General features: G+C 44.9%; 1 protein-coding gene across 1 annotated transcript; it reads left to right on the top strand.

The window, feature by feature from the left end:
• The first annotated feature begins 11282 nt into the window (after positions 1-11282).
• Positions 11283-26840, top strand: GPRC5B (G protein-coupled receptor class C group 5 member B). Its single transcript, XM_054180420.1, has 4 exons — positions 11283-11476; positions 17338-18351; positions 23803-23915; positions 25325-26840. Exons 2-4 carry the CDS (start codon positions 17346-17348, stop codon positions 25367-25369), a joined length of 1164 nt encoding a protein of 387 aa, XP_054036395.1. The 5' UTR covers positions 11283-11476; positions 17338-17345; the 3' UTR covers positions 25370-26840.
• The last annotated feature ends 352 nt before the right edge of the window (positions 26841-27192 follow it).

Here is a 27192-nt window from a genome sequence, read left to right on the forward strand (position 1 = left end):
ACAAAGTCCATTTGGTGGGTAACAAACCCCACCAATTTAACAAACTCACCAGCTTTTGTGGTCAGTCATCAGCCTCCCCATTTACCCCAGACATCCTGCCTGATTACTCCATGCTTGCTGTGAGGTCTTTAAGTCTGGAGCTGGGCATATGTTGAATTGCTGGAAGGTGTCCAGAGAAGGGCAACAAAGCTGGGGAGGGGTTTGGAGCACAGCCCTGTGAGGAGAGGCTGAGGGAGCTGGGGTTGCTTAGCCTGGAGAAGAGAAGGCTCAGGGGAGACCTTCTTGCTGTCTACAACTACCTGAAGGGAGGTTGTAGCCAGGTGGAGGTTGGTCTCTTCTCCCAGGCAACCAGCATCAGAACAAGAGGACACAGTCTCAAGTTGTGCCAGGGGAGGTTTAGGCTGAATGTTAGGAAGAAGTTCTTCATAGAAAGAGTGATTGGCCATTGGAATGTGCTGCCCAGGGAGGTGGTGGAGTCACCATCACTGGAGGTGTTTAGAAAGAGACTGGATGGAGTACTTGGTGCTGTGGTTTAGTTGATTAGATAGTGTTGGATGATAGGTTGGACTCAATGATCTCAAAGGTCTTTTCCAACCTGGTTAATTCTATTCTATTCTATTCTATTCTATTCTAGTCTAGTCTAGTCTAGTCTAGTCTAGTCTAGTCTATTCCATTCCATTCCATTCCATTCTAACATCCTCAGTTCTCACCTTCCTTTCACTTCTCATGTGATAGATCACTGGATCAAAGCGTTGCGATGCGTTGTGGCGCCGACATGAAAATCAAAAGCTGGCTGCTTTAGAAGTCTTCCCCAGTGAGCTCTGTCAGCTTCCCCAGTTCTGGGAAATGAAAGCTGGGCCAAGTCACCAGCACAGCTTGTTACAGCACAAAGTGTCCATCTCGGAGGATAAACAAGTTATTTGCATGCGTTTGCAGCCTTCCAGCATGGTGAGCTCCAGCCAAATGCAACACTGTAAATAGTGAAACAAAGCAACACTTCATCCTGCTGGCTAAAGACCTTTATCTTCTGAGCTTAACAATGACAAACAGCAGGCAAAGAAAAAATGCTCTCCCAAGCCTGAACAAAATACTGGTTAAGCCCAGATGTTGTTGTGTTTGGTTGGGTTTTTTTCCATAGGGGTACACAAATCCACCTGCCAGACAGGACCAGTGTAAATATTATCCCTGTACACAGCAGCGTGCAGCACCTGGAGCTGTTGTTTGTAGTACAGGTCCAGCCAGAGGCCCCTTGCTCAAAATCCAGAGTGGGACTCTTCAGTTTCTGGGGATGTGCAGTCAGAGTTTGAGAGTACATGAAGTGCCAGGACCCCTAAAGAACTCACACAATGCTACCTGTGTAAATATCTGCACAATCAAGATACCTTCAATGCACTTAAAGATTCTGATCTACCAGATCAGGACAGCCCAGCTCCTGCCTTGCTGCAGAGCTCCTGGTCCTGCCTGCAAACTGAAAGCAGACTGAGACTGGGGCACATGGGGCAACAAATGCCTCCCTTCCAAGGATGCTACAGAAACAGCCTGTGTGCACACATTTGATTTCAACCAGAGACTTTCTGCACGTGCACCCCCTGTTTGATACCATTCTTTAAGGCCAAGAAGTTCATGAAACTCAGTAGTTCTAAAACTAAGTTAATAAACTGCTTCCTGTTCAGCTTCTTCATTTTAGATCCTAAAGATGGAAAGGGCCTTTTATTCCTCCCTACTGCAATATAAAGCCCAAAGGAGACTAGGAACCAGGATGAGCCTGGAAGAATGTGGTCCTCAATGACTAGGACCCAGAGAAACATCAGATATCCTCCAAAGCCCCTTTGAACATCAGACAGATTTGCAGCCTGAGCTCAAATCTTAACAAAATCAAAATCCTCTCTACCATGTAGGAGGAACAGGGGCTGGCTAAAGAGAGGAGGAAAAGAAAAAGGCCACATTTTCACAGCTGTGTTTGGCAGGTAGCTTTGCTAATAATGATTTCATAAATAGCCTCACCAGTCTGGCTGTGTCTGGTGAGACTGAGTGACCTTTCAGAAGCTGCAATCTTCTTGCAGGCCTCAGACTTACAACTTTACTGAGTGGCTGCAGCAAAGGACAACCTGTCCTACCACGACTCCAGGGGAGGCAGAGGAAGGACCAGTAAGTCTTGCTCAGGGGGCAGGAGGGAGCACTCTTGGGCCACCTCTTGCCAGCAGGGTGGTGGCTCTTATAGAGATGTCCTGCCAAATGAATGTCTCTGGTCTTTCACTGCCTCTGAGAGTGCAACAGCAGAGCCATCCTGCACCAAAAAAAAGGGGGGAAAAAAGGAGTGGTATGTCCAAACCTTTGAATTAGGCACACCTAAAGTTCTCCCCCATGGTGTGCTTCCTGAAGAAGATCAAAAAGCTTCTGACCTTGAACAGCCAGGCTTTACCTGGGATGGACAAAAAAAAAAGGACACAACTTTCTAAACAAATCCAAAGTCAAACTCTCAGTGACTGAACATGCAGATCTCTACTTACCCTATTTCAAGGCTTGGCTGCAAGTCAGAGACTTTTTGAGCTGCAGCCAGCTGTGCCTGTCCAAGTCAATCCCTGGGGAGCCCCAAGCCTGACTGCCTTCTGCTCACTTCTCTGCAGTTCCTTGATCTCTGTATCTGAGCTGTTCCTGCTCCTGGGCTGTGCTCCCTGTCTTCAGTCCCCAGCCTACACCTCAGATCTTTCCTCTGAATGTGCTCAGCACACCAGAGAAAGGGCAGCCTACTTCTGCTTCTGGAGGTAACACCTGATCCAGTTCCTGCCCTAAGGAATGCAAATGTAACTGGGGTTAAAAAAAAATCATATATATATATATATATATATGTATACTGTGACAAAGGGCAAGAAAAATCCCCCTCTGAATCTCATGACTTCTCCTGCACTACACTGCAGTCCAGTCCCAATCATGATGTGAGGTGGAGGTGACTTCAAATGATGGTGGATGCTCTGCTGCACATTCCCAGGCATGGCTGATTTTGTCCAGCAGACAGCAGCTTCTTCCAAGCTGCACAGCTCAGCTCCTGCTGTTTCACCACCCTCCCCAGCCTAAGGCAACACTCCTAAGGGCATCTGTAAAGGGACCATCCTGCATCCCACAGAGGTGCTGCCATAGCACAAGAGCTTCTCTCTCCTTCCTTAACAACCTCAGTCAAAAATGCTTTGCCTTGTGACCAACTTCCAACAACAACTGTGTCAGCTGCAAGCAGTGAGCAAATGTTCATCACCATAACACTGAAATATGAGACCCAGGAGGGAGTCCGGTTAACCCCAGGACAGCTTTCTGAGGGGAGGGACAAGAGCAGGATCCACTCTTCTCACTGTGATGGACCTGCCAACAGAAATGTCACTCAGTCCAGACAAGCTTCAGGTGATGGAAACTCTATTGCAGCACAAGGAGTTTCTTTTTGACCTCCAGTTCTCCCTTTGGCTGAGATACATCATTGCATTTGCACAGCTTGAGCGGTCTCTGTTCACTGGATCCCTTTGAGACACGTCATGTTTTTACCCAAACTCCATTTCCTTCCTTCCAAAGCAGTAAGATCTGCTTATGACTCAGCCTTCACTAAAACACACAGCAAGGACCATTAAAATGAATGTGCAGTGCAGGGATTAAAATCATAGGCTACATTTTTTAGGCTAGAATCTTCATTGCCCTTTATTCACCCTCAAATCCAGTATTACCTCATGTTATGTCTCAGTGGAAAGTAAATCTACCAGCAAAACACCAGTTGTAAAGGGAATCTTTCTCAAGTGATGAAGGAGTCTCTCCATGTGGTAATAAAGTGACAGACAGGACTGGAGAGCCCCCGCTCCCAAGCTCCCACTTACAGGGACGACACTCCCCAACAATCTTCTGCCTGAATAAAGATCCCACCAGCTGCAAGGCAGTAACTTACTGAGAAGTGTGGGTGGCTATCAGAGAAAGAAGCCAGAGGCTTGTTTTATTTTTTAACTAGTTTTGCATTCACAGATTTGCAAAGAGCATTTCAGGCAAAGCCTCGTGTTCTCAGTGAAGCTGGAAGGGCTGGGGGGTTTCCCCATTGATGGTTGTGGGAGCTGGCCCAGGGTCTACCTGGCTGTGAAACAGAGGTTTCCAAGTCCTCTTGACACTGAATGGCCTTGAAGTGTTTTCCTCTTTTCCAACAGTGCACAAGAAGTGAGTGGTGAGGTAACCTAGAGGGGAGGAAAACAGCATTATCCTTCCTGTACAGTGGAGGGGACTGAGAGTCAGCATCCTACGTGAATCCACCAGTCCAAAGCCTTTCATGAAATGCATTTGAAATCTGATCCTAAATTCTTTGAAATGACCTTTTCCACTGAATTTAGAGGAATTTCACACAGACTCTAATCTCTCTGGTTTTCTTTGTAACCAGCCACTTTCTTTCACAAGAGAGACATCCAGGCACCCACTGTTCTCTGACAACAATGAAAGCTTGTAGCTCTCCAAGCACAGGAACTGAAGTGAAGGGAAATAAAGGGAAGTAATGTATTCATTTAACACACACAAGATAAAAAGAAATAAAGATATGGCCAGTTTGCATATATTTAGTGCTAGGCATTGACTCCAGACACAGTCAAAAAGTATTCCTAAAGTTCATGAAATCTTTGTGATGTGATGTAAGAGGCATATGAAAAACATCCATTAAAAAATAGAAATCTCCTCTTTAAAGTTTCAGCACAACACACAGCAGTGAGCTTGAGGGTTACTTCAGATGTGCTTTTAGGCAGCAATACCCTTGTGTAACAGCAAGCGAGCCGAGGATACTTGTCGTGAAACAGCCTCTGTGGCACCGGCTTTCCTTTCCCATCAGCAACCTTGCTGAACACCAGTAACACAGTGTTCAGTAATACAGCTCCATTACAGAGAAGGAAAACCCCACATTCTAGGGAGAATGATGCTCCACTGAAAAAAAACCAAACAAACACCCTCCAAAAAAACGCCAAACCAACACCCACAAACAAACAAAAACCCCCATAAAACAAACAAACAAACCAGGAAAGATGCAGGTTTGCATTTCAGCATCAACTGCCCAGCTCAGCAACTCATTGCTCTGTCTTAAAAACAAACCAAAAAGAAACCTCTTCAGGCAGGACATTAACCTCTCAGGTTCCTTGAGTTGGGGAGACTAAACCCATCACATTCTAGCTCTGAACTCAGACTTCCTCTTGTTTACAATGATTGAGGTTCTGGCCCAAAGGCTGACAGAAAATGAGCTAGCAGTGACAACAGATGTGAGGGCAGAACAAGGGCTGTGCTAAAAGAGCTTTTTAGAGCAATTCTTCCTCTTTCCTGTAAAAGCTGTAGTATAGATCTTCACTAAAGGTCCTTTGATTCCTGATGAGCTCTGTTGGTCAATAATAGGCGGTCATCTTGTATCCACAGCCTAACATGATGATAATCCACCAGAGACAGAATGAATAGGTGGTCTTCCCCACCCCCACCCCTTTTCTTTTCCCCCTCCTTTCTCTTGAGTATTGGTAATGGCTTATTTTGCTCTCTTTAAGCCTACACATTACCACTGTGATGAGATCCTGATTACCTTTGCATTACAACTCCATGAAATCTGGACCTTCTACACAGGATGAAGGCTTTCTGGATTCCTGATCTACCTCCATTTACAGTTGCCACCCTGTTTGCAGTTAGATAAAGCAGGAACATCTCAGTGGTGTAATTTCTAATGGCAAAGCTGAATAGAGGTAGGTAATCGATGATCTTAAAGGTCTTTCCCGATTAAAACACTTCTGTGAGTCTGTGATTCTGTGAATATTTGATTAGTAACTGACTTCGTTCCGGAGCCCCTGGTGAGCTGCTCAGTGGCCAGCAGGTGACAGTCTCAGCAACAGAAAAACCCCAGGCAGCTCCTAAAGGGGGTTTGCTCGGCGTTCTGCCAGGATGTAAATGTTATTTATTTGGTTTTTAGACACATAGCCAGTCCAGAACAGGGGGCAAGATTTTTCACTGTACTTGCCAATAAAGAGGAGGGACAGCAAAGTTCCCGAGGAGGGCATTAACATTACTGCACTCAAGAGGTACCAGCACGATTCTTAGTAGCATTCAGAAAAGAAAAAAGAACCTTTACAACTCAGCGTAGGTGTGAAACCAGCAGATGCAAATAGAAGCACTTCTAAATCAAGCCCATCCGAAGGGGAAGCACACTCAAGCATGGCAGTTACACTGGCTGATACCTTTGACTTCTCAAGGAGAAAACAGGATGTAGAAAACCTCCTTCTATGCTTCAGGTGATTGCAACATTTCCCTTGCAGCAGCCCTAGCCAGGGCTGTGTGCAGAGCCTGGAACACAAGTGCTGCCTGGGAACACAGGTGTGTGCTCACAGCAGGACTGCTTGGGATGGCCAAGGCAACCTTTGCAGCAAGAGCTAAGAAAACATTTTCCTTCCTTCATCCCAATGCCTGTTAACTTACTGACACAGCTCCATCTTGTTTAAAGTCTAAAGGATTAAGTAGATCAGTTGGAACCAGGAGGGTGATGTAAGGAAAAAAAATGAGAACTCACAGTGGCTAGAGGGAGTTTTTCTACTCCACAACCATATGATGTTATTCCCTACCATAAGGCTGTCACTGCAAAACACTTCACTGTGCCCACTGGCATCCACAACTGCTCACTAAACCAAGCTCTAGGTTCTAAGGCAGAAGTTGCCAGGTTCAGCCAGGCTCACCAGCTCCCAACACACAGAGTTTTAAGGAAATGTTCACATGCCAAGGAACAGGAAGCCACAAGCCTGATCCAATTCAGTTTAACCCAGCTGGGACTTTTCCTGAGCAAAGGTCAAGAATAAACTTTTAAAACTGCAATGGTTTGGGCAATTTGGGGGGTAGGTAGCTAGCTAAAGCCTCAGAGAGCGAGCAGCCATAATTCGGTAAGTCACACATAGGCTGATTTGAGTATCTCTGATGGCTTTCCTTGTGAAATGAGGATTGGAAGGTGTGCAAATTCCCACTCATAAGAATTTTAATCACCTGTGCCCTGTGCCACAGACCATCTTGATACAAATTTGGTTTTAATCAGATTCCACTGTCTGCATTAAATCTGAGGACATGACCAAGTTTCACTGCAGTTTAAAGCATTTATGCATTAATAGTGTGCTAAAGAAATGTGTTGAGAAAAATGAGCCTCACATTGGCTACACTGTGAACCTTGCCTGCATTGCTGCTCTCGTGTCCTGGTGTGGGGAGCTGTGACTGGTAGTGGAGAAGACTGATGGCCTTTCCATACAGTGTATGTCAAGACAGGTGATGAAGAGAGATTTTATTTATTAGCAAACACTCAAAGAGTTACCAGTTGGCACAGTGATATAAACAATGTGTTCTTACCTTGGTTTGTTTAACCCAAGTTGAAACCCAGTTATAATCTGGATCTGAACACTGATGTGATGTTGAACACTGTGGTAGCTTCCCCACACTATCCATCCTGAGAGCACCTTTCTTTTGTGCCATAGATACAAGTTCTTCTGAACTACATTTCTCCTTGATGTTTCAGTAATTCTTCCTTTCTCTCTCCTCCATGTGTCCCTCTCCTTCCTGCCATCCATCTTTTGCTTCATATCGATTTCAAGACTCTTTCCTTCTTTCATTTCCCCTTCTCCCCTTCTCACTAACCACATTTGGCCATTCAGAACAATTTAAGAGAGTACTGTGGAGAGTGGGCTCTGCCTTGGGCAGTGCAAGGAGCAATGTGTGAAACTCTGCAGCGACAGAGAAACCATCTTGCAGTGGTCACACAAATCTCACCATCTCCTTGATGCTGCCAACCAATGGGAGCACCAGGATTTGTGTCCTGTCCTGAGAAAAAGCAGGGCAAGTATTAGGCAAACTAATCACGCTGCAGGGATTTGTGTAATGAAAAGTGCCTCCTACTGGGGGTCAGAATAGGGGTAAATAACCACATACCACTGCTGGGGCAAAGTCATCCCCTGTCTCCTTATTCTCCTGCACCTAGGCAGCAATACCACAGCCTGGTCACTCAACAACTAAGGCACGTGGTTTGTCTCAGGGTATTCTTCCAGAGGCTGCTGGAAAACAAACTGGTTTACAGACTGCACTGCATGCATCAGGGCTGGCTTCATCTTGCGCCCTGCAGTCCTGTCTCTGCCCAGAGCCTGTGTGCTCCCTAACACAAACAGCAATGCAAGTTTCATGATCACTGCCATTTCCATGTGCCTACCACTGACCTCTTAATTAAATATTCTGTTTAAATTGCATTGGCATAAGCACAGTGCTGGCAGGAGGTGTGAAACCAGTCTATGAAGTGAAAAGCTTCTGTAGGACCTGCCTAACAATAGGAAAGCTATTGGGGAAGTACCATTTGACAGTTTTGCTGCCTGCTCCTGCAGTAAGCATCACACCTTCCTGGCACCCTGAAGGGAAAGAGGAGAACAGAGGATGGATATTACCTTTCTCTCAGATAAATCTGAGATGAGGATGTCAGTCTGTGGCAATATGGATTTGGCATTTGTTGATGGGGGAGTACTATCCACTCAGGGCTGCTGTGATATGCTGGCTCTCTGCTGTCAAACCCTGCTGGGAGGGCTGCTGCAGAAGGGGAAAAAATGGGGACATGCAGCACCCTACAGACTCTCTGTTTATATATTGTAAACCAAATACTGAAAAAAGTAATGCTAAAATAAATCTGTTCAGTGGCCAAATGTGTGCTGTAGGAAACAGGAAGAGTAAAATTGCTGAGAAGTGTGGGGGGGGTTTTAAATTAAGCATACTATACGGCCAATCTGAAATAGGTAACATGTATTCTTTACTGGTTTAGAGATGAACAAAAGCACTGAGCTTACATCTCTTGAAGTCATCAGCTTTGGGCAGTACTGCATGGCATAAGCGGAGTTCTCTAAATTTCACCTTCCTTTGGCTTTGCACACCTCGCTCCTTCCCCAGTCTCCTCCAAGCAGTGCTCACATGCTGGCAGTCACTGGCTGCAGCTGCAGCAGAGTCACAGGAAGGGTAGTGGGAGCAGGGAGCACCATGTAAAATCAGGGAATTCACACAGTCCACCTGGGTCATAGCACCTGCTCCCACCAGCTCTCTCCATGAGAGGAAACACTGAAGTTGCTGGTGAGTCAGTGGTTGACTGAGGGAAATACTTTTCCCCTCAATAAAAGCACATTTTCTGAGCATATCTTCAAAGTTAAGTACCAAGAAATACAATGCAATGGGAGCTGTAATTCAGTCCAGCTACTCTACAAAGTCCTCCTATAATTTCCTGATGATTCTGTGTTCTGTCCTACACATTTTCATGGTAGCCAACGCTAAAAACTGCTTCAGCAGGACAGAAATCAACCTTATTCAGTAATGATCCACCAGTAATGGTTGAGAGGAGCATTATCTTCCCTATTCTATCACTAAAAGGCAAAGGGGGAGGCCATTTCCTTTACTGGTGCCACGGGTTGTGTTAGAGACACACAGAAGGAAGGGAACAATGATCAAGATTTGCATTTGCTGAAGGGCTCAGTACATTGCTCCGTTGTGAGCCGGCCAAGACCTTCAGCACATGAATTCTTGTGATTCATCCCTCCCTCTGGTCTACCTCTCTGTATCCAGTGTGGTACAGAGAACTCTATGTGTTTATTTATACACAAAAAGGTCTTTGCTTGTTGCTGTAGTATTTGGGTGCTTGGCTCAGACTCTGAAGCTGGAGGGGAGGTACAGACTGATCCGGTGAATCAGTATTTTTTACTCTCCTGCTAGACTGCTGAGTGACCTTGGGCAGTTCACAGCTGCTTCACCTCTCAGTTTCTGTAAAATTATCCTGTTTTACTTTGAATAGCACACACATATTGACTGATGCAAGGGCAGGGTATTAGTGCTTACGTGTGACTCAAATAAAGCCATTGTCTAAAATCCAGAATCAGCAAGGCAGAGAAATTGAGAGTGAAAAGAGCAGAAATGTGAAATTGTCCCTCTGCCTCAGCTGTTCTCCCCTGCTGTCCTGCCTCAGCACAGGCAATTACAGCCTGACCATACCAGCCCAGCTCCTCCATGCCAGCCACACTGAGAAGTTCAGGCAGCCCCCCAACACATAAGAAATGACATCTAAATAAGGCCACGCAGGAGTCTGTGTAAAGGTTACAGTTCTGTGCTGAAGAGTGCAGACGTTTCCCCTTGCAAGGCTCTGGTTAGGGAAACCTGGCAGGCAGGGCAGTGTGCTGCCTGTGTTCAGGAAGGGCAGGCATCAGGCACTCCCCCCGACACTGCCATGCCAGCTGCAGCTGCCCAGGTTCTCTTCAGTAGTTCAGGTGAAAGCATAAACCACGGATACACCATGCAGCGTGGCTGCTGGCCATTGGTGTGTCACACAGATATACTCTCACTGGATGACAAGGCAAACAAGTTTCTGCTGCTCATGAACATTGTGTGCTGAAGCCAACTGTCTTTCCCTTCTACAAATAACTCCTCCTGCAGTAGGTAGGAAGCCCTGTCCTGGGCACAAAGGTTATGACTGTCTTAGAGTTGAATTGTGCTGGAATGTGGGAGACAAGCTGCATGTTGGGAGGTGTGAGGCAGGTACTGATGGGTTCCCACCACCACCTTTGCAGAGCTTCGTGTGCTTCCATGGCCTGCTTCTCAATTTTGCTGCATAAGCAGATTGTAAACTGTCAATTCCACAATAAAGAGGCACTTTACATTCTCGCTTCCGAATGTTTAGCTGCTGCCGGAGGTAGCGCAGCTGGACACATGCATTCAGGGCAGAAGTGGTGAAGGTATCCAGCCCACTGCAAAATCTCCACTGTCACAGGGCTGGCAAAACCTCCCATCTTCCAAAGCCCAGAATCGGCCATGGCATCCAGCTTCCGTGCCTGGGAGGTCTTCTCCTAACCCACACTGCTCGTATGTCTCGCACTCACCTGTGCAGCACAAGCGCACGACGGTGTCCGAACGCCTGTGTACTGCTCATGCCTGCCTGTGTATCTAGCGCTCACGTAGAGCTGCGACCCTCCGTGTGTCCGAGTGTGCCAGGCTACGCGGCTACCGCAGACGTGCCGCGCCGCACATGCCGCTTTCTGCGCGCACCCTTGCTTTGCGGGAGCTCCTCTCCCGGGACAAGCCGGGTGCCAGGACACCCCGGTGCTGGAGGTTGCGCTGCTCCCAGAGCACGCCCGGCCGCACCACAGCCCGAGCCCGCCGCCCCAGGCTGAGCTGAGCCGAGCCGTGCCGGGGCGGGGCGGTGGGAGGGGGCTGGCCGCTGGGCCGTAGCGCAGCGGGGCGGCGGGCGCAGAGCGCGGCGGGCAGTGCACGGCACAGTAGCGCACCGCTCCGCGCACCGGGGCCAGGCGCTCCATGAGCCGCTGCCGCCGTCGCGGGGGTTCTCGGCGCTGCACTCGCTCCCCGCCGCGGAGCCGCCGCGCCGCCGGTGCCGGGATGTGACTTGCTGCGGGCTGGCGGACAGAGCTGCCCCGCCGCCCTCGGCCGCGGCAGCCAGCGGGTGAGTGAGAGGACAAGCGGGCGGAGGAAACGGCCCCAGATCCCGGCTCAGCGGGGGATCCTCACCCCTGGCTCCGCGGGGCTGGCCCCTGCGGGGCTCACTGGAGCCGCCTGCCCGGCTCCGCTCCGAGCGCTGCCCGCAGAATTATCCCGGTGGCCGCGGACAGACGACAGGCTGGATATAGGAGTGCGGGGGGGGATTAGACGAGATATAGGACAGGACGGGGGGGGCTGGAGCAGGGGGCTGCGCACCGCGGCGGGGAGCGTGGAAGAAGCCTGGCGAGGGGGACAGAGGAGTTCGGAGGCAGGCTGGGGAAGGAAAGCGGGGACGGGTTGGGAAGGAGACACTGGCGAAAGAAACCGAGGAGAGAAACGAGTGGAGGGACAAAAGAGAGGAAGCCTGCAGCGGGACAGACACCGTAGGCGAGGAGGAGGAGATGGCGGGCAGATTAGGGGGAGACCGGAGAGGCGGCGGCCGTGTACCGGCTGCGAGGAGGACATTGCTTGGCTTCGCGCCGTTGCTCCGACGCGGCCCCGTGGTAGCTGCAGCAAAACCAGGCACTGCTGGGCAGGAGTGCAAGGGCGGTGGAATCTGGCCGAGGGGCCAGAACCGTATGTCGGCCCCGCAGTGTTGCTGGTTGGTCCCGGGGCCGGCGGGCGGTGGGAGCCCCGGCGCAGTCCGCGGAAGGGCTGCGCTGCCGTAGCAGTTCTCTCCAGTTAATAAAGAGCCGTGTCTCTGTACTGCTTCTTCCAAAGCCAAAGAGCCATAGGATTTAGTACTTAGGTGAACCCTTTGTTTACACCTGACATAATGTTTATCCGAGAGCTAACAGGATTTCCTGCCTGCTGAACCTAAACACCTAGGCTGCTCCCATCGCTTGTAGCACTCCGTGTCTGTGGGTGATGATACTTGCAGCTTACCAGCAGTGAGTATCGGCGCCGAGGTGTTCTCTAGCTGCATCAGAAGAAATCAGGTGAAGAAAGCCCATCTGTCGTGAAGCTGTGACATGAACAGAAACAGTCTGAGAATTAGCAAAGAAAACCATCGATTGCTATCACTGATTGCTATCAGTAGTGCAATGAACATCAGGCATTACAGTCAGAAGTGTTTAGGCACAGGCAATACACGGAATCTGACTGAAGGAAACTGTGAGTACCTAGAACACGAGGAGGATCATTTCATCTATTCAGCATTGCAAACTATTTGTGAATGAAAGCAGTACTTTTCCTGCACGTTCTATTTGGAGTGGGGTCTTGCTGTCTGTAGCTGTGCAGCTGTATGCAGCATGATGTGCACTATTCTTAGGCAGGGGATATCTAAATCGCTGCTGTGTTTTTGCATAGAGAGCGCACTATTAATTATCATTCTGGAAATACATCTCCTGAGTAGTCTGATGTCAGCTTGGCTGTTGCTGCTCTGTTATCAGTCCTGAAGCTAATTCTTTAGATCTGATCAGAAGGAGCTGGCAGAGATCCCGTGCTGTGATTAATTCCTCACTCACTAGCATCTCTCCACGGCGCTTCATGGTGGGGGGTGGTTTTCTTTTGGAAATTGTACAGTGAAGCAGCCTTATGTGTGGCAGAGCAGGTTACTATTTGGGCTACTATAGCTTTTATTTACTAGACTATTTGTTCTGTGGTTGGATGTATTGTCCTATATTAGTTGATTAACAGTAGGACTCTAAAAAGGGGAGCCGATGATACATCTGACCATGAATAACCTTAAATCTTTGCATAGTTACAGATTTATTCCTTATATATGTTCTCTAGCTGCATACAGCAGTATTCTTTTGACCAGATAAAAGATATTTGCAATCTTTGGTCAGAAGATCATAGCTATTGAAAGCCTCATTGATTTTTAACTCTGACAGCTTTTTGATGTAAACTGTGAGATTTTCTGTTGCTGCTTAGCTGCTTGTAATTGTACTTTATAAGCCACTGGGGCAGCTTTGCATCTGCCATTTCTGTAGTGATTCCACACCAGATAATGTATATGGGACTGACTTTATTTAAAACAGAGGAGTTATTATTGTTGTCATTGAGAGCAGGTTTTGGACCAAAAACTGAGGACTAGATTTGGAAGCTGTCCTGGTAATCATTTGCTGCTTTTGCCTGAAGTGTGTAAGGCTTATTGATTCACTTTAAGTGCTCATGATTGTTCTGGGTTCAGGTATGTTGGCTTGATAGTTTTAATGAAGTACAGTTTTAGAGTGGAATCTGGGGAAAACAACCCAAATTTCAAGTTGATTTCCTTCTGTATGAACAGTTCCAGTCAACTATGCAGGGATATATCATTGCCACTTACTACATCTGTGCTGGAATATTTCTGTGACATTTCTCTACTACTAGTGCTGTAGCTCTGGTATTAGAAGTGGAAGTGCCAGTCCAACACAGTGCTATTGTTACCACCATGAGGCTGTGTAACTTTGCTAAGAGTAATACAGACATAAAGAAGTAAAAATGCTATTTCTCTACTAGGTAACTGCTGGCAGTAATGTGCAGACAAGACTTTACTACAAAATCTTGAGAGATGCAGGGCTCTGCCATTTTAGCTACAGCACAGATTTGAGGAAGTCACTATTTTAATTACAAAAAAAAACCCCAACATATTGATAGACTGCTCTTTTCCAAAACAACTTTTCTGGCAAAAAGACTTTATAGTTTTTCCTTACATTTATTGAATCTGTGGTTTCATCTGAAGTTGTGGAATTCCCTTCCCAAACTTGTATGTTGTAATGCAGTACTGTCCCCTGCCTATGCAGCGGTCTGAGCTCAGTGCCAAATACCAGTGCTAGAAAGAGGATGTTGGGTGGTATCCTCCCAGGGGATTGATTACTAACATTGCCAGGTTTTTACCCAGGCAGGCAGAAATACATAGTAAACAGGTTGCAAACATGGCTATATTAATAGTAGTAGTGAGTTAAAGATTCCTTGTTTGGAGATCTGGAGCCCTGCTTGCAGGCTTTGGTGTGGATGGGATCTAGTGTTTAGCAAGACATGCTGACTCTTGGTAGGAAAATGGTTTCACAACAAGAATACCTTTCAGCAGTCCTATGGATTTCATGGTCAATATACAGCTGTCTAGAAGTTTTCTAAGAGAACCACTCCATCAGCTCTCCCAAAAAAGTAACTTCACAAATGGAAGTAACTTGGGAAAACTTCTCAAGTTGAACATATCTGCAATTCCCTTCACATTTTATCTGAATTCTCAATGTATTTTGTCACTACTTAATGCTTCCTTTTCAAAAGAAACTACTTCATGGAAGGGGAAATACTCTAAATTCATTCTCCCCTCCCAAACACTTCCAAATAGGAAGAGGAAACAAATGATGGGCTGACAATATGACTGCTTACCCATGCAGTACAATCTCCATGGAAACAGACTGTCCTAGAATAGCTCAATCACATGAGGGTTACATGACATGAATAAAGTAACCAGAAAACTGGAAAATATCTTAGAACTGGAGATACTTGCACTTAATTCATTACCCTCCAGGTCTGTGGAGAGTAGCTAATAAACAGCATGAGTATTGGAACCAATTTAGTACATGCATATCAGATAATTTGTAAGTGATAGGATAGTGGGAAATTAATATGACCCTCACTTGAGGGCTGTTCCTTGTTTCCAGTTTGGGTGGCATTTAGAATGAATTTTGACCAATTTTCCATGTGACCTTCTGCTTTTCTTAAAACTGGCTTCATTGCCTTAGCAGATTCTAGTGGACTTCCTCCCTTTAAGCCAGCTGCCACTGACCACTGCACACTTTTTAGGACATTCAGGATATTCTAAAGTAACTGGCAGAAGTAGGAAGTGCCTGTGCATAGAAGGAATTGCAAAACTCCCTTCAGAATGCTTCCTTCTAGTTAATTATGTACTCATAGGGCAAAGAGATTTATTGAGTGTAACCATATTCAATACAAACATGAATCTATTTAACTGATGACTAGTTTTCTGTCGGCAAATCAGTGTTTTTAACATGTTGTGGCACAGACATTGAGAAATCTGTTATCCAAATCTGATATAAACAAGTAAATATTTTACCAATTCACCATAATTACAGCTAGGTAGGGGGAAAAAAAAGTTAAATCATTAATCATTAGCTGCAGCTCACTGCATCATTAGAACACTGCAGCCCTCTCAACAGTGCAAGGATGCTGTCGTTTCTGCGGGCAGGCAAAGATCACTGATTGCCCTTTCCCTGTTTGTCCAGTCCCAGATCCCATTATTTGTCACAGCTTCCACTTCTGGGATGAAGTTTTGTAGTGAGCTTTTTTCAATCTATTGTATGAATGAAGACCACCAAGTCACTACACATTTACATTAGCATATTTGCTGTCTTGGTACCTAATGGGAAGCAGCATGATATCCATCATCTGTCTCCTGCTAGAGGCCAAAAATGGGCATCAGTAAAGGGGAAGGAATGTTAGTTTGACGACTGAGCTCCTCAAGATTTAGCTTTGATCATTACAGGACTGTCATGCACAGGTCTCAGCTCAAAGAGACTCCACTGTTTCGGACAGCCTGTGTGAATAGCTTATGACTGATCCCCTTCACTCCAACGCCATTGCACTGGGACTGTAAACCTTTTTCAGCTGTCTTTAAACTTTTCAGTGTTCCCATTACAGACATTTCTGATTTATGAGATAGCTTTAGATGGGTAATCATTTAAGGCTGTTTGTCCAGCTTACAAAAGAGCTATTGCTACGTTCTCTGCCTTTCGCTGTATATCTTAAGCACTCCACAGGAACTGTGTGACTGTTATTGCCTGTTGGCTCGGTGCTTTTCTGCCCTATGGTCATACCATACAAATGGAAATCTTACTCTGAACATTTTCATGCAAGTGAAGGTTAACAGCATCAGGTTTCATATCTGGTACATGTAGTGTTTACTTTAAGACTGCCCTTACAGGGCAGCTTTCACTGGGGCAGACTCTTCATTTAAAGGCTGTATTTTTAACAATCTCCTTTGCCCTGCTTTGCTCAATAAAGCAAATGCTCTAATATGTAATTTTTAAAAGCACCTAACCCATGGTCTTGTGAAAACTGAAGTTGGGATTCTTCCAGGTTTTCGGTCCTGATAGTGGAGTGGGATGTGTTGTGTTCCTAGAGTTTACCATTGTTTACTGTCTGGATCCAGGAAAGTGATGCTCTGGGTTTTGTTGTTTGTTTCCTTTGAATGGCTTCACACTTGCTAAGAAGCACAATGAGTCATTTATTTTTGATTAGTTGATTGATGACACTGCATGTGTGCACCATTGTCAGAGAAGATGAGATTTCGCGGGCCAACCATTCCCATTTGTAAATGCTATCTAATACCTGGGGTTTGGAAGGGCATGAAAGGAGTGAATGTTATAACTGCCCACTGACTGAGCATGGAAACAAGATTTTTTTTCTTTAAAAACCCCCACAATGCTTCAAAACAAAACAAAACAAAAGTGATTTTGACTCTGCCTTTATTTCAGTAAAAGGAGCAAGGCTGTCAAACAGTCTAATTCTGGTATACTTGCATCAGGCCTAGTGCAATTTCCATATACTTTAGGCATCTGCATTTGAACAATAAAGTACTGCAGGTCAGGTATCATTTTGCAGCAGGATGCAGCGTTTCTTCTGGTTGTGTTTTAGGATATTTGCAGGGGCAGTATTTGGAACCCAAAAATGAGTTGGTTTGCATTGTGAGTACAACAGGCAAAAACAGCTTTCTGAGAGGGCAGCACAGGGCATTTAGTGGTAGGCTCTGCCAGCTGCAAATCCAGTGCAAAAAACCCAGTGAGCATGGGCTGTTGAAACAAGCTCTGCTTCCACTTGCTGTGAAATCCTCCACGGTGCACTGTGGCTAAACAAACAAATACTTTGTTATCTTAGACAGAAAAATGAAAACCTACCCAGCCATTGGTTTCTTCCTCCTCTTCGTGATCAGCTATGGCTCATCTGAAAACTCCAGTACCTCTCGAGGGTGTGGACTGGATCTTCTCCCTCAGTACGTTTACCTGTGCGACCTGGATGCCATCTGGGGGATAGTCGTCGAGGCGGTTGCGGGGGCAGGTGTGCTGACCACGTTACTGCTGATGCTGATTCTGCTGGTGAGGCTGCCCTTCATCAAGGACAAGGAGAAGAAGAGCCCCCTGGGAATGCACTTTCTCTTTCTGTTTGGGACTCTGGGACTGTTTGGGCTGACGTTTGCTTTCATCATACAGGAAGATGAAACGGTGTGCTCCACCCGAAGATTTCTGTGGGGAGTTATCTTTGCTTTGTGTTTCTCGTGTTTGCTAGCTCAAGCCTGGAGACTTCGTAGACTAGTTCGACATGGGAAGAGTCCATCTGGCTGGCATCTAGCTGGTGTGGCGATCTGCCTGATGCTCGTTCAGGTCATTATTGCAACTGAGTGGTTAATACTGACAATTGTCAGAGATAACAAGTTGGCCTGCAGCTACGAACCGATGGATTTTGCTATGGCTTTGATTTATGTTATGTTCCTGATGGTAGTTACCATGGGATTTTCTCTTTTCACTCTCTGTGGAAAGTTTAAGAAATGGAAGAAAAATGGAGTATGCCTCATTATAACACTTTTTTTTTCCATTCTGATTTGGGTAGCCTGGATGACTATGTACCTCTTTGGTAATGCTGAGCTAAAGAGAAGAGACAAATGGAGTGATCCCACTCTTGCTATTGCACTGGTGTCCAGTGGTTGGGTGTTTGTTATTTTTCATGCCATCCCAGAGGTCCACTGTACCATCCTTCCATCACAGCAGGAAAACACTCCCAATTATTTTGACACTGCACAGCCAAGGATGCGTGAAACTGCTTTTGAGGAAGATATACAGCTTCCTCGGAGCTACATGGAGAATAAAGCCTTTTCAATGGATGAACATAATGCAGGTAAGAATTTACTGTAGAGGACTACATTTTTCTGTAATAGCCAAGAAAATAACCTGTATGAGACATTTTTCAGGTGTTCAAAACAAGGGTCATTACTAATAGCATATTTTGCACGCTACGCATTGCTCCCCTTTACAGTTTTCATTCACATATTGCCTAGTGGGAGGGGAAAGTGGGGGGGGAAAAAGCAATACAGAGGAGATGTGTTTGGTTTAAAAAGATTTTGGTTTTTCATTGAAAAACTGAGCAGTTTGAAATGCAAAGCCAACACTGAAAGCCAAAAAAATGCACTGGGGAAAATCTAGTCTCGATTTGAAAGTAGTGTAAATGACTTTTCTTTTGTCATTACAGTTAACAACTTTTAATATGAAATGTTTTTCAAGAACTCAAGAAGGAAAAAAATCAGAAATGTTTAGCTTCCTGAACAACAAAACAATTATCAGCTATATTTCCATTACAGTGGGATTTGGTGCCACTTCATGACACTGTGGCTGAAAAAAAAATGCCAAGTGGCATATAGAGAAGTTGAAAGGCAAGCTTTGTTCTGAAGGCTTCAACCTTTGAACAGAGTATGCACAGACTGAGTTTTCAGGTGATGACTCTTTCCTTGTCAGGGCTGTTTGGTGACACAGAGCAACGTGTGGTGACACATCATTAAAATCTGCAATGGAAATTGTTTTGAGTGATTACTGAAAGGGCCATCAACAGCTGCTTGCTTAAAAGATCCAGAGCAGTGTGGCATGCTTAGCCCATATCAGAAAACACACAGGGATGCCTGGGTGGCCAGCGGTGGGAAGCAGGAGCCTGCTGGTGCTCTTCAGTGCAGGTTGTAGCCTGGTGCTGCCTCACAGTTGGCTAAAGGATTTCATTACTGGTCACGCTGCTTTTTATTCACTTTGAGAACAAGGCTTTGGTATCCCAGCCAATAGTTGCCACATTGCTTTGGCAACCCCCAAAAAAAGGCTTGGGGCACTTTGTCCGGACACTTCACCTTTCCATTCATCTTTATGTATCTTTGATTTCCTTTGGGTTTGATGTTTCCTCTGGATCTAGAGCAGACAGGGAGGAAAATAGCCCTCTTGTTTGGCACTGTGTCAGGTCAGGAAGGCATTTTTTCCATGAAGCGTTTTAGCAGGAACTTTAAAGGTCTCCTTTTAGTATAGAAGCTTTGAAGAGAAAGCAGTTCAGTTCTGTAAGTATATACCAAAGGCAGTGGTAAAACAACACAAAAATCACATGCTATAGGAATGGTTATTACTGATGTTCCAGAGCAGCAGAGGCAGCTTCACCATGGACTGTTAAAGCAGTCATAGCAGATTTTTTTTTTTTTACTGTCCTCCATCCCCCATGAAATTAATTTCATAGTAAGAAAACTGCAGTGTTTTCAGTGGAGCTGTTTCTGACTAAGGCAGACCCAAGAACAAAACTGTACCTTTCCCTCTGTAGTATTTTCATTCATACATGCCTTTTAAAAAAGACCTGGAAGCTCCTTTTTGATTGAATCAGTGATTAAATGTTTTAATGAAATGGATAGACATGTGATAGCTGTAAAATCATTATAGTGTCTGTTATAGTGCAATTTATGTTCTGGTTTAATCCAGCTGAATCTTACATAGTACAATACAAAACAGATTTCCTTATCTGATGCCCTGATTAATATTTATTGTAATAAATGCACACTATTCCTGTGGCATGTGGGAGAAGGATACATGGCACTCTCAATAAATCAAAATAGACAGATTTTCCCTTTGCATTGGTTCTGCAAGTACAGACAATAGGGTTTGGAGACAAAACTTATTAGCATGGTAGGCTTCAAGTAAACACAGGTAATATTCAAGTCACATACTGTGGCTGCTCAAGTGTTAATTTAAGTCAGATCACTGTAGTGATGGCTGTCAGTGGCTAAGCACCTGCAGTCTGTTAGCAATTGGCTCTCTGCAGGTGTGCAGAGAATGTTCTCTTTTTTTTCCCTTTTCATTTAATTAACCCCAATTTGAGAATTGATCAGTAAGAGTTTAGAAGGTAAAGGCAGGGGACTTTCTTCAATAATGCTAATGAATGATGCAGTGCTGATGAATGTAAGCTGTAGCAGTTGTAAAATGTTGGAGGACATGCTAAGCAGAAAGCGCCTCTTAGTTCCCTGACTATAATATTTGGTTTAGTAAGCAGTTAGCTTTAAATAAACAAACATGCTTGGATAAATGAGTTTTCCATTCATTCTTGTTATTTCCATTAATATTTGCATTATGTAACTTTGTAATTTTACTCTTTTGGTTTTTTGGGTTTAAAGATTGGTTGGACTTGATGATCTTTGAGGTCTCTTCCAACCTTGGTGATTCTGTGATTGTTAAGCAGCAGTTCTCACACCTGCACCTTCTGAAAGTGTTAGTGAAGTATTTAGAGACCCAAGAAAAAGGCAAATGGAATGAGTTCTCAGTGCCCTCTGGAAGTGCAACACGGACTACTAGTGCTTCTTCTGTAAGGCAAAGAGAATTTGTCTTGTACATGAAAAATCTGTATGTGAAATGTAGAATGCTACAGCTGTCAAGATTCACGAGCCTCAGCAGCTCTGGTACTCACTGAATTTCCTGTAATAACTTTTAATACTCCAAGTCAGGCTTGGAGCCAGTGCCTAAACCCAAAGGTAATGAAACTTTGACACAACATTGGCTCAAATCTTCCTGGCACTATTTTATTTTTACCTGTAGATACTCTTCCTAAGTAGATGCATTTAATAGTAATGGGAAAAGTACAAGGAAAAATGGTAAAACTGGTATGAGAGGAAAAAAAAACCTCAAAATGAGTATTTGGTCTCTTGATTAGAATAGAATAGAATTAACCAGGTTGGAAAAGACCTTTGAGATCATCAAGTCCAACCTATCATCCAACACTATCTAATCAATTAAACCATGGCACCAAGCACCCCATCCAGTCTCTTCCTAAACACCTCCAGTGATGATGACTCCACCACCTCCCTGGGCAGCACATTCCCATGGCAAATAACTCTTTCTGTGAAGAACTTCTTCCTAACATCCAGCCTAACCCTTCCCTGGCACAGCTTGTGACTGTGTCCTCTTGTTCTGGTGCTGGTTGCCTGGGAGAAGAGACCAGCCCCCACCTGGCTACAACCTCCCTTCAGGTAGCTGTAGACTGCAATAAGGTCTCCCCTGAGCCTCCTCTTCCCCAGGCTAAGCAACCCCAGTTCCCTCAGCCTCTCCTCATAGGGCTGTGCTCCAAACCCCTCCCCAGCTTTGTTGCCCTTCTCTGGACACCTTCCAGCAACTCAACATCTTTCCTAAAGTGCGGGGCCCAGAACTGGGCACAGGGCTCAAGGTGTGGTCTAACCAGTGCTGAGTACAGGGGCAGAAGGACTTCCCTGCTTCTGCTGGCCACACTTATTCCTGATCCAGGCCAGGATGCCATTGGCCTTCTTGAGCATGTTAAAAGAATTTAGACTTAGTGCAAAAATGGAAGGTAAATTTAGCAATACGAAACTGAATTTCTTGGCTCTTTAAGAGAACTTTGACACAACCACACAAATCTTGTGTAAATATTTTGACAGTAGGACGCATTAGATTGTGTACTGACTATTATTATGTGTACAAACAAATGTGTACTGACTATTACTGTGTGTACTAACAAATGCCAGTGCAGTGCCTTTGTGTTTAACCCACAGTAAGAAGCCAAACTGTAAAGAAAGAATACTGCTGACCCCGAGATGGTTAAATACAAAATAAAAAATGACATCATTCTAGTTGATGCATTTTCATCTGTTGTTCTCCCACTGTTCTGCAGAAATCTCTAGCTGTAAAATACAGCGAAAGTCAACAGCTGAGCATTTGCAGGGGTGGATTTCTAAATTTCTGTGCTAAATCAATACTGTTCATCTCTGTGCACAGCTCTCAAAGAGAGAGATAGAGGACAGGATATAGCAGTGGGATCCATTTAAGTGTTGTTCCACACAGTGCAACTGTATTACATTCTGGCCTCATTAAAGTCTGTGCTGAAAGTCTTGTAACCTTCAGCTCATTCACGATTTCAGCCAGAGAGTGCAGAATTGTAATTTCTAGAGAAGTTCTTGACCCAAGTGCCTGAACTAGGGATGTTTCTATTTACCAGCTCACAGATGAATATTGCCTGTTATAACCAGGCAAGTTGCATGGATAAATGGGCTCTGTTCCCTGGCCACATCTGAATTCAGTGAAGCTGTTATTTACTCCCAAATTAAAAGAGGAATTTGTTTGTGCTGGTCCCTGGACTAGTTTAGAGAGAACAAAGCATATCCCTAACTGTGCATAGCCCTCCTTCAGGATATACATCTTGAATGCAAACTTGTGCTAAAATGAATGGAGAGGGTGATGTATTTCTGGTCTAACCAGTCAGAAGGACAGTCAGTATCTTTGGTCATTTGCCATGGTTAAGCTATTTGAAAGCAATATTTACTTTGTATTTCTGGCTTCTCAGAGTCAATATAATCTGAAACATCTGGAAAATGCTTATATGCTGGTCACGCTGAAGTAATGCTCAGGGGAGGCGTGAGCATGCTTACTGGCTCGAGCAGTGGTTTGGATCCATGTCCTCTGAAGCTGATAGAAAGCAAAATACAGGATCCTTTCACTTAACCCCACAGTACCCAACCCAGCACTGCAAGCACTTTGAGCCTCTGAGGTGTTGTGCATGATGTGTTTTGTAGTGACTGAAGATGTTTAGCTCCTATTTAGATGAGACTAACCAAATTCCAAATATTTGCTTCTAATATCTATACTCCTTCCCCCCCCCAGCAAACAGCTAGTTCTATGTAAAAATAAGTCTTCTGAGAACCATCCCCAGCTATGTACGAGAAACTGCTGCTCAAAAGAAATGCGAGAGCCCCTGTGGCAGCACGAAAGTTAAAACCAGGTTGGAAAAGACCTTTGAGATCATCAAGTCCAACCTATCACCTAACACCATCTAATCAACTAAACCATGGCACTAAGTGCCTCATCCAGTCTCTTTTTAAACACTTCCAGTGATGGTGACTCCACCACCTCCCTGGGCAGCACATTCCAATGGACAATCTCTCTTTCTGTGAAGAACTTCTTCCTAACATCCAGCCTAAGTCTCCCCTGGTGCAGCTTGAGACTGTGTCTTCTTGTTCTGGTGCTGGTTGCCTGGGAGAAGAGACCAACCCCCACCTGGCTACAACCTCCCTTCAAGTAGTTGTAGACAGCAATAAGGTCTTCCCTGAGCCTCCTCTTCTCCAGGCTACACAACCCCAGCTCCCTCAGCCTCTCCTCATAGGGCTGTGCTCCAGGCCCCTCCCCAGCTTTGTTGCCCTTCTCTGGACACGTTCACTCAGTGGCAAAGTTGGCAGTAAGTAAAGTGGAAGGGAGATGATGGTGTGCTTCCCCAGGTGACAGGCAGCCCTAGCCATGTTCCTAAGAATGCTCTCTCTCTCTTTTCTCAACGCAGCGCTAAGGACGGCAGGATTTCGGAATGGCAATTTGGGAAGCAGACCCAGCGCTCCTTTTAGAAGCAATGTTTATCAGCCAACTGAGATGGCAGTTGTGCTAAATGGTGGGACTGTAAGTATCAAAAAGTGATGATTTAAGAAAGCTTTGATATGCACTGATATATACAACCACTACTAATTGGAGGAAAACCCACACCACAAACCCCTGCCTTTAGCTTATTCACAGCAGGGGGGAAAGCTATAAATGAGAATTCAGGCAGTAAGTATGCATGCAAGGCTTCAGGTCCCTCTAGAAAAGCTGTAATTACAAAGTAGTTTGCAATTCTTTTCTTGGCCATTCACGTTTTGCAGTATAGCTTGAGTGAACCAAGTTCTTCAGTGAGACTATGTATTCAATAGACCTTTCAAATTCAATTTGTATTAAGGTATTGAACATAACTGCTAAGTGACTCAATTTCTATTTTTTTCCCCCCTGAGATGATTTGAGCCACGAATGTTTACAGTCCACTACACTGCATAAGAATCATTGATGCAGATAGTGGGGGTCTCTCACTTTTATCTTCCATGTTACTGCTAAAGGTCTGTAATTCTTTGTAAGCAAGTTACAGATGTGTACACCTCTGGGGAAAGGATTCATGAAATGGGACTACAGAATGTTGACTCTTCCTTCTTAGACAACACTTTGGCGTGCCATTCTGTGGCAGAACCTCTCTTTTCTGCAGCCTGGGTTGTTGGCGTAGTGATCTGATGCCAAACAGACTTTTTCTCAGTGTTTTTCACGCTGTGTAATTTGTGCTTGAAGACATTTCATACAGCAGGTACATGGCTGAAAAAGAAGATTGTTTTTTTTCATCCCCATATTTCTCATGCATAACTACACGCTGCTTAAAAATCTCCCCATGAGCCAGTTTATACTCATGTGAGTTGGGCTTCCTTTATTTTGAACCATGAGCTGATTCCATAACTCAACCTCTACTTTTAAAACCAAATAATGTGAACTGATTGCAGGTCTCTTTCTCTTTTTAAGTAAGTGAAATTTTGGTTGATTTTCATGAAACAAGAGGGACTAGGTACAAGGATTCTCCAGTGTGAGTAAGAGAGTGGGAGACATCTGCTTCAATAAAAACAAAAGGCCAGTGCTTTGCTGTCAGTAATGAAGAGCATCCTTCTGGTATTTGGATTCATCCATGCCTATGCTTTCTGATACCAGAATATGCAGCTCAGGGGAAAGGCAGTTTGAGGATGAGAAGCTAGAGAATTTGTTTGGGGGTCGTTTGTCTGTTTTCCTTTGTTTTGAGGTGGATACAAAGCTTAATGGAGAACGTCAGATGGTAAAATGAGAGATGAATTGTGTATATATAGTCGTGGTAAAGGGACTGTGTGGGTGGAAGATGAGTTGCATTGTATGACTTTGCTCTGGACCTGCTGTCTGGCAAGCTGTGATGTACATGTCAGCATGCTAACACTGCTTTTTGAACAGACTAGACCTCTCAGTTACGGGTTTGTTATCCTTGTTTCCAGATACCAACTGCTCCGCCAAGTTACACTGGACGACACCTCTGGTGAAAAGCTGTAGGCTGTAGAGAATAAGAGTCCTTGTTGCAGATGTTGTTCCCTGGCAGTGTGTCTTTGAGGGAGGAATCCATAACAGTACCAGAACAAAGCAGCGAAACATCCAGGAGCTTTTGAAATCCCCCAGAGGATTTTGTCTAAATGTGAACACCATTGAACTGATAATTGTGAAAACAGAATTGTAAAACTGAAGCTGAATCTAACTTAAGACAGAAGCAGGCACACCTTAAATTGGAAGAGGAGGATATTGTATTCTGAAATGGAAGATATTCTCTTGTCTGTAACTAGCATGTGAGGCAAGCCTGGTTTTGCTGGTTGCCAGTTGCTTGCAAAATACCCTCCTCTCACCTAAACTTAATGTTGCCACAAGAGATTGCCACTCCAGTGTGAAAACATGCAGGATTTCTTTCCATTGTGCTCCTTTTCCCTTCATTTCAAACATCATGAGAGGTACCTTGTTTGCTTCATTTCCTAGCTGCACTGTAGAGTCACGTAGCATCACGTGTAGCCAAGCATCCTCACTCTGTGGCAACTAAACAACCATTACACTGTAGGCTGATACTCTTTAAAGAGCTGGTGTAGGAAGTGCAGTTCTGGAGGGATGAAAGGTCTGTGCGCCTTTCGTGTGAGTTATGGAGTTTCTTGAGGCAGAGAAGCAGCACAGGTCCAGCACAGAGGCAGCACTCCTCAGCTGCCTAGGATCGATTCCAGCCTCTCCCCCGGGAGCAAGCCAAGAGCCACGTGCTCTCACAGCTCAAACAGATGAAGCCATGGAGTCAAGCTTTGGAGGGATACACTCTTGAAAAGACTTAGCTGGGGAGAGAACCTGACTTGAGTGTGCCAGGAATTTGTTGTGGTTGTGGTTTAAAGGTAGTGCCCGAGCCAGAGGGTTCTGTTGGGCTAATCTTGTCAAGCTGGAGAGGGGTGGCAGCTGAGAAGTGCTGACCACCTTTCAGGAGAAACTCAGCAGGAGATGGGGTCAAGACCTCCCTTACTAATCCTTTTTTCATATGAGTAGTCCCCTTGACTGCAGTCGTTTGTGCATTTAAATGTGGTTGTGCATTTTAGTGCCTAGCTAGTAGAATCTCCATGCTGGAGGTGATTTGTTGTTGTTTTTTGGGGTTTTAAGGTGGTTTCTTCCCTACTTCTCCCTTTTTTTTTTTTGAGTTGATGTAAGGCAGACTTTCTCAGAGCTTTTTATCTTTGTTTTCTCCAAGTTATTTAAAAGGTTCCCATTGCCCATTGTTTGTGCCATAGTTTTTCATCATGTTTAAGCAATCATTCCTTTATTTAACATTTAATACATATCGGACATTGAAACCATCATTTGTGTCCTCACTGTTTGGCCAATGTTAACCTTAGTTTCTCCTCGATACTAAAAGCTAATTGTTTTTACTTGAGGGCATAGAAAACATAATAACAATTAAACTTTGCATATGCTGTAATAATAATTTAAAAATATATATTTTCAAACTTAAAAAAAAACAAACACCTTAACATACAAATAACTGAGTAGCTTAGTAGCTTCACAGACAGAAGTTACTTGCTGCATACTGCAAAAGAAAGACAAGCTTATTATTTTTCAAGAGTCTTCCTGATTCTTCATGTACCTCCATTTCTACTGAATTAGGAACCTAGTCCTGCAGACTTGTACTCTCATGAGCAGTCCCATCAACACTCCTGAGTACAGAGGCTGCAAGACCAGTCCCTAAGTGTTGCACATAGATAGAGATGTGTATATATATATATATGGGGGAAAAAGTATATATTGCCATTCCTGCCATGATCATCTTACAGGGTTTTATTTGCAGGCCTTC

The sequence above is a fragment of the Dryobates pubescens genome, chromosome 4 (genome assembly GCF_014839835.1).
Source record: "Dryobates pubescens isolate bDryPub1 chromosome 4, bDryPub1.pri, whole genome shotgun sequence".
Classification (NCBI taxonomy): domain Eukaryota; kingdom Metazoa; phylum Chordata; class Aves; order Piciformes; family Picidae; genus Dryobates; species Dryobates pubescens.

Coding starts and splice junctions, on each gene's coding strand:
- GPRC5B (XM_054180420.1), top strand. CDS start 17,346: ATGAAAACCTACCCAGCCATTGGTTTCTTCCTCCTCTTCGTGATCAGC. Junction 18,352..23,802: donor AATGGATGAACATAATGCAG/GTAAGAATTTAC, acceptor TTCTCAACGCAG/CGCTAAGGACGGCAGGATTT. Junction 23,916..25,324: donor TTGTGCTAAATGGTGGGACT/GTAAGTATCAAA, acceptor CCTTGTTTCCAG/ATACCAACTGCTCCGCCAAG.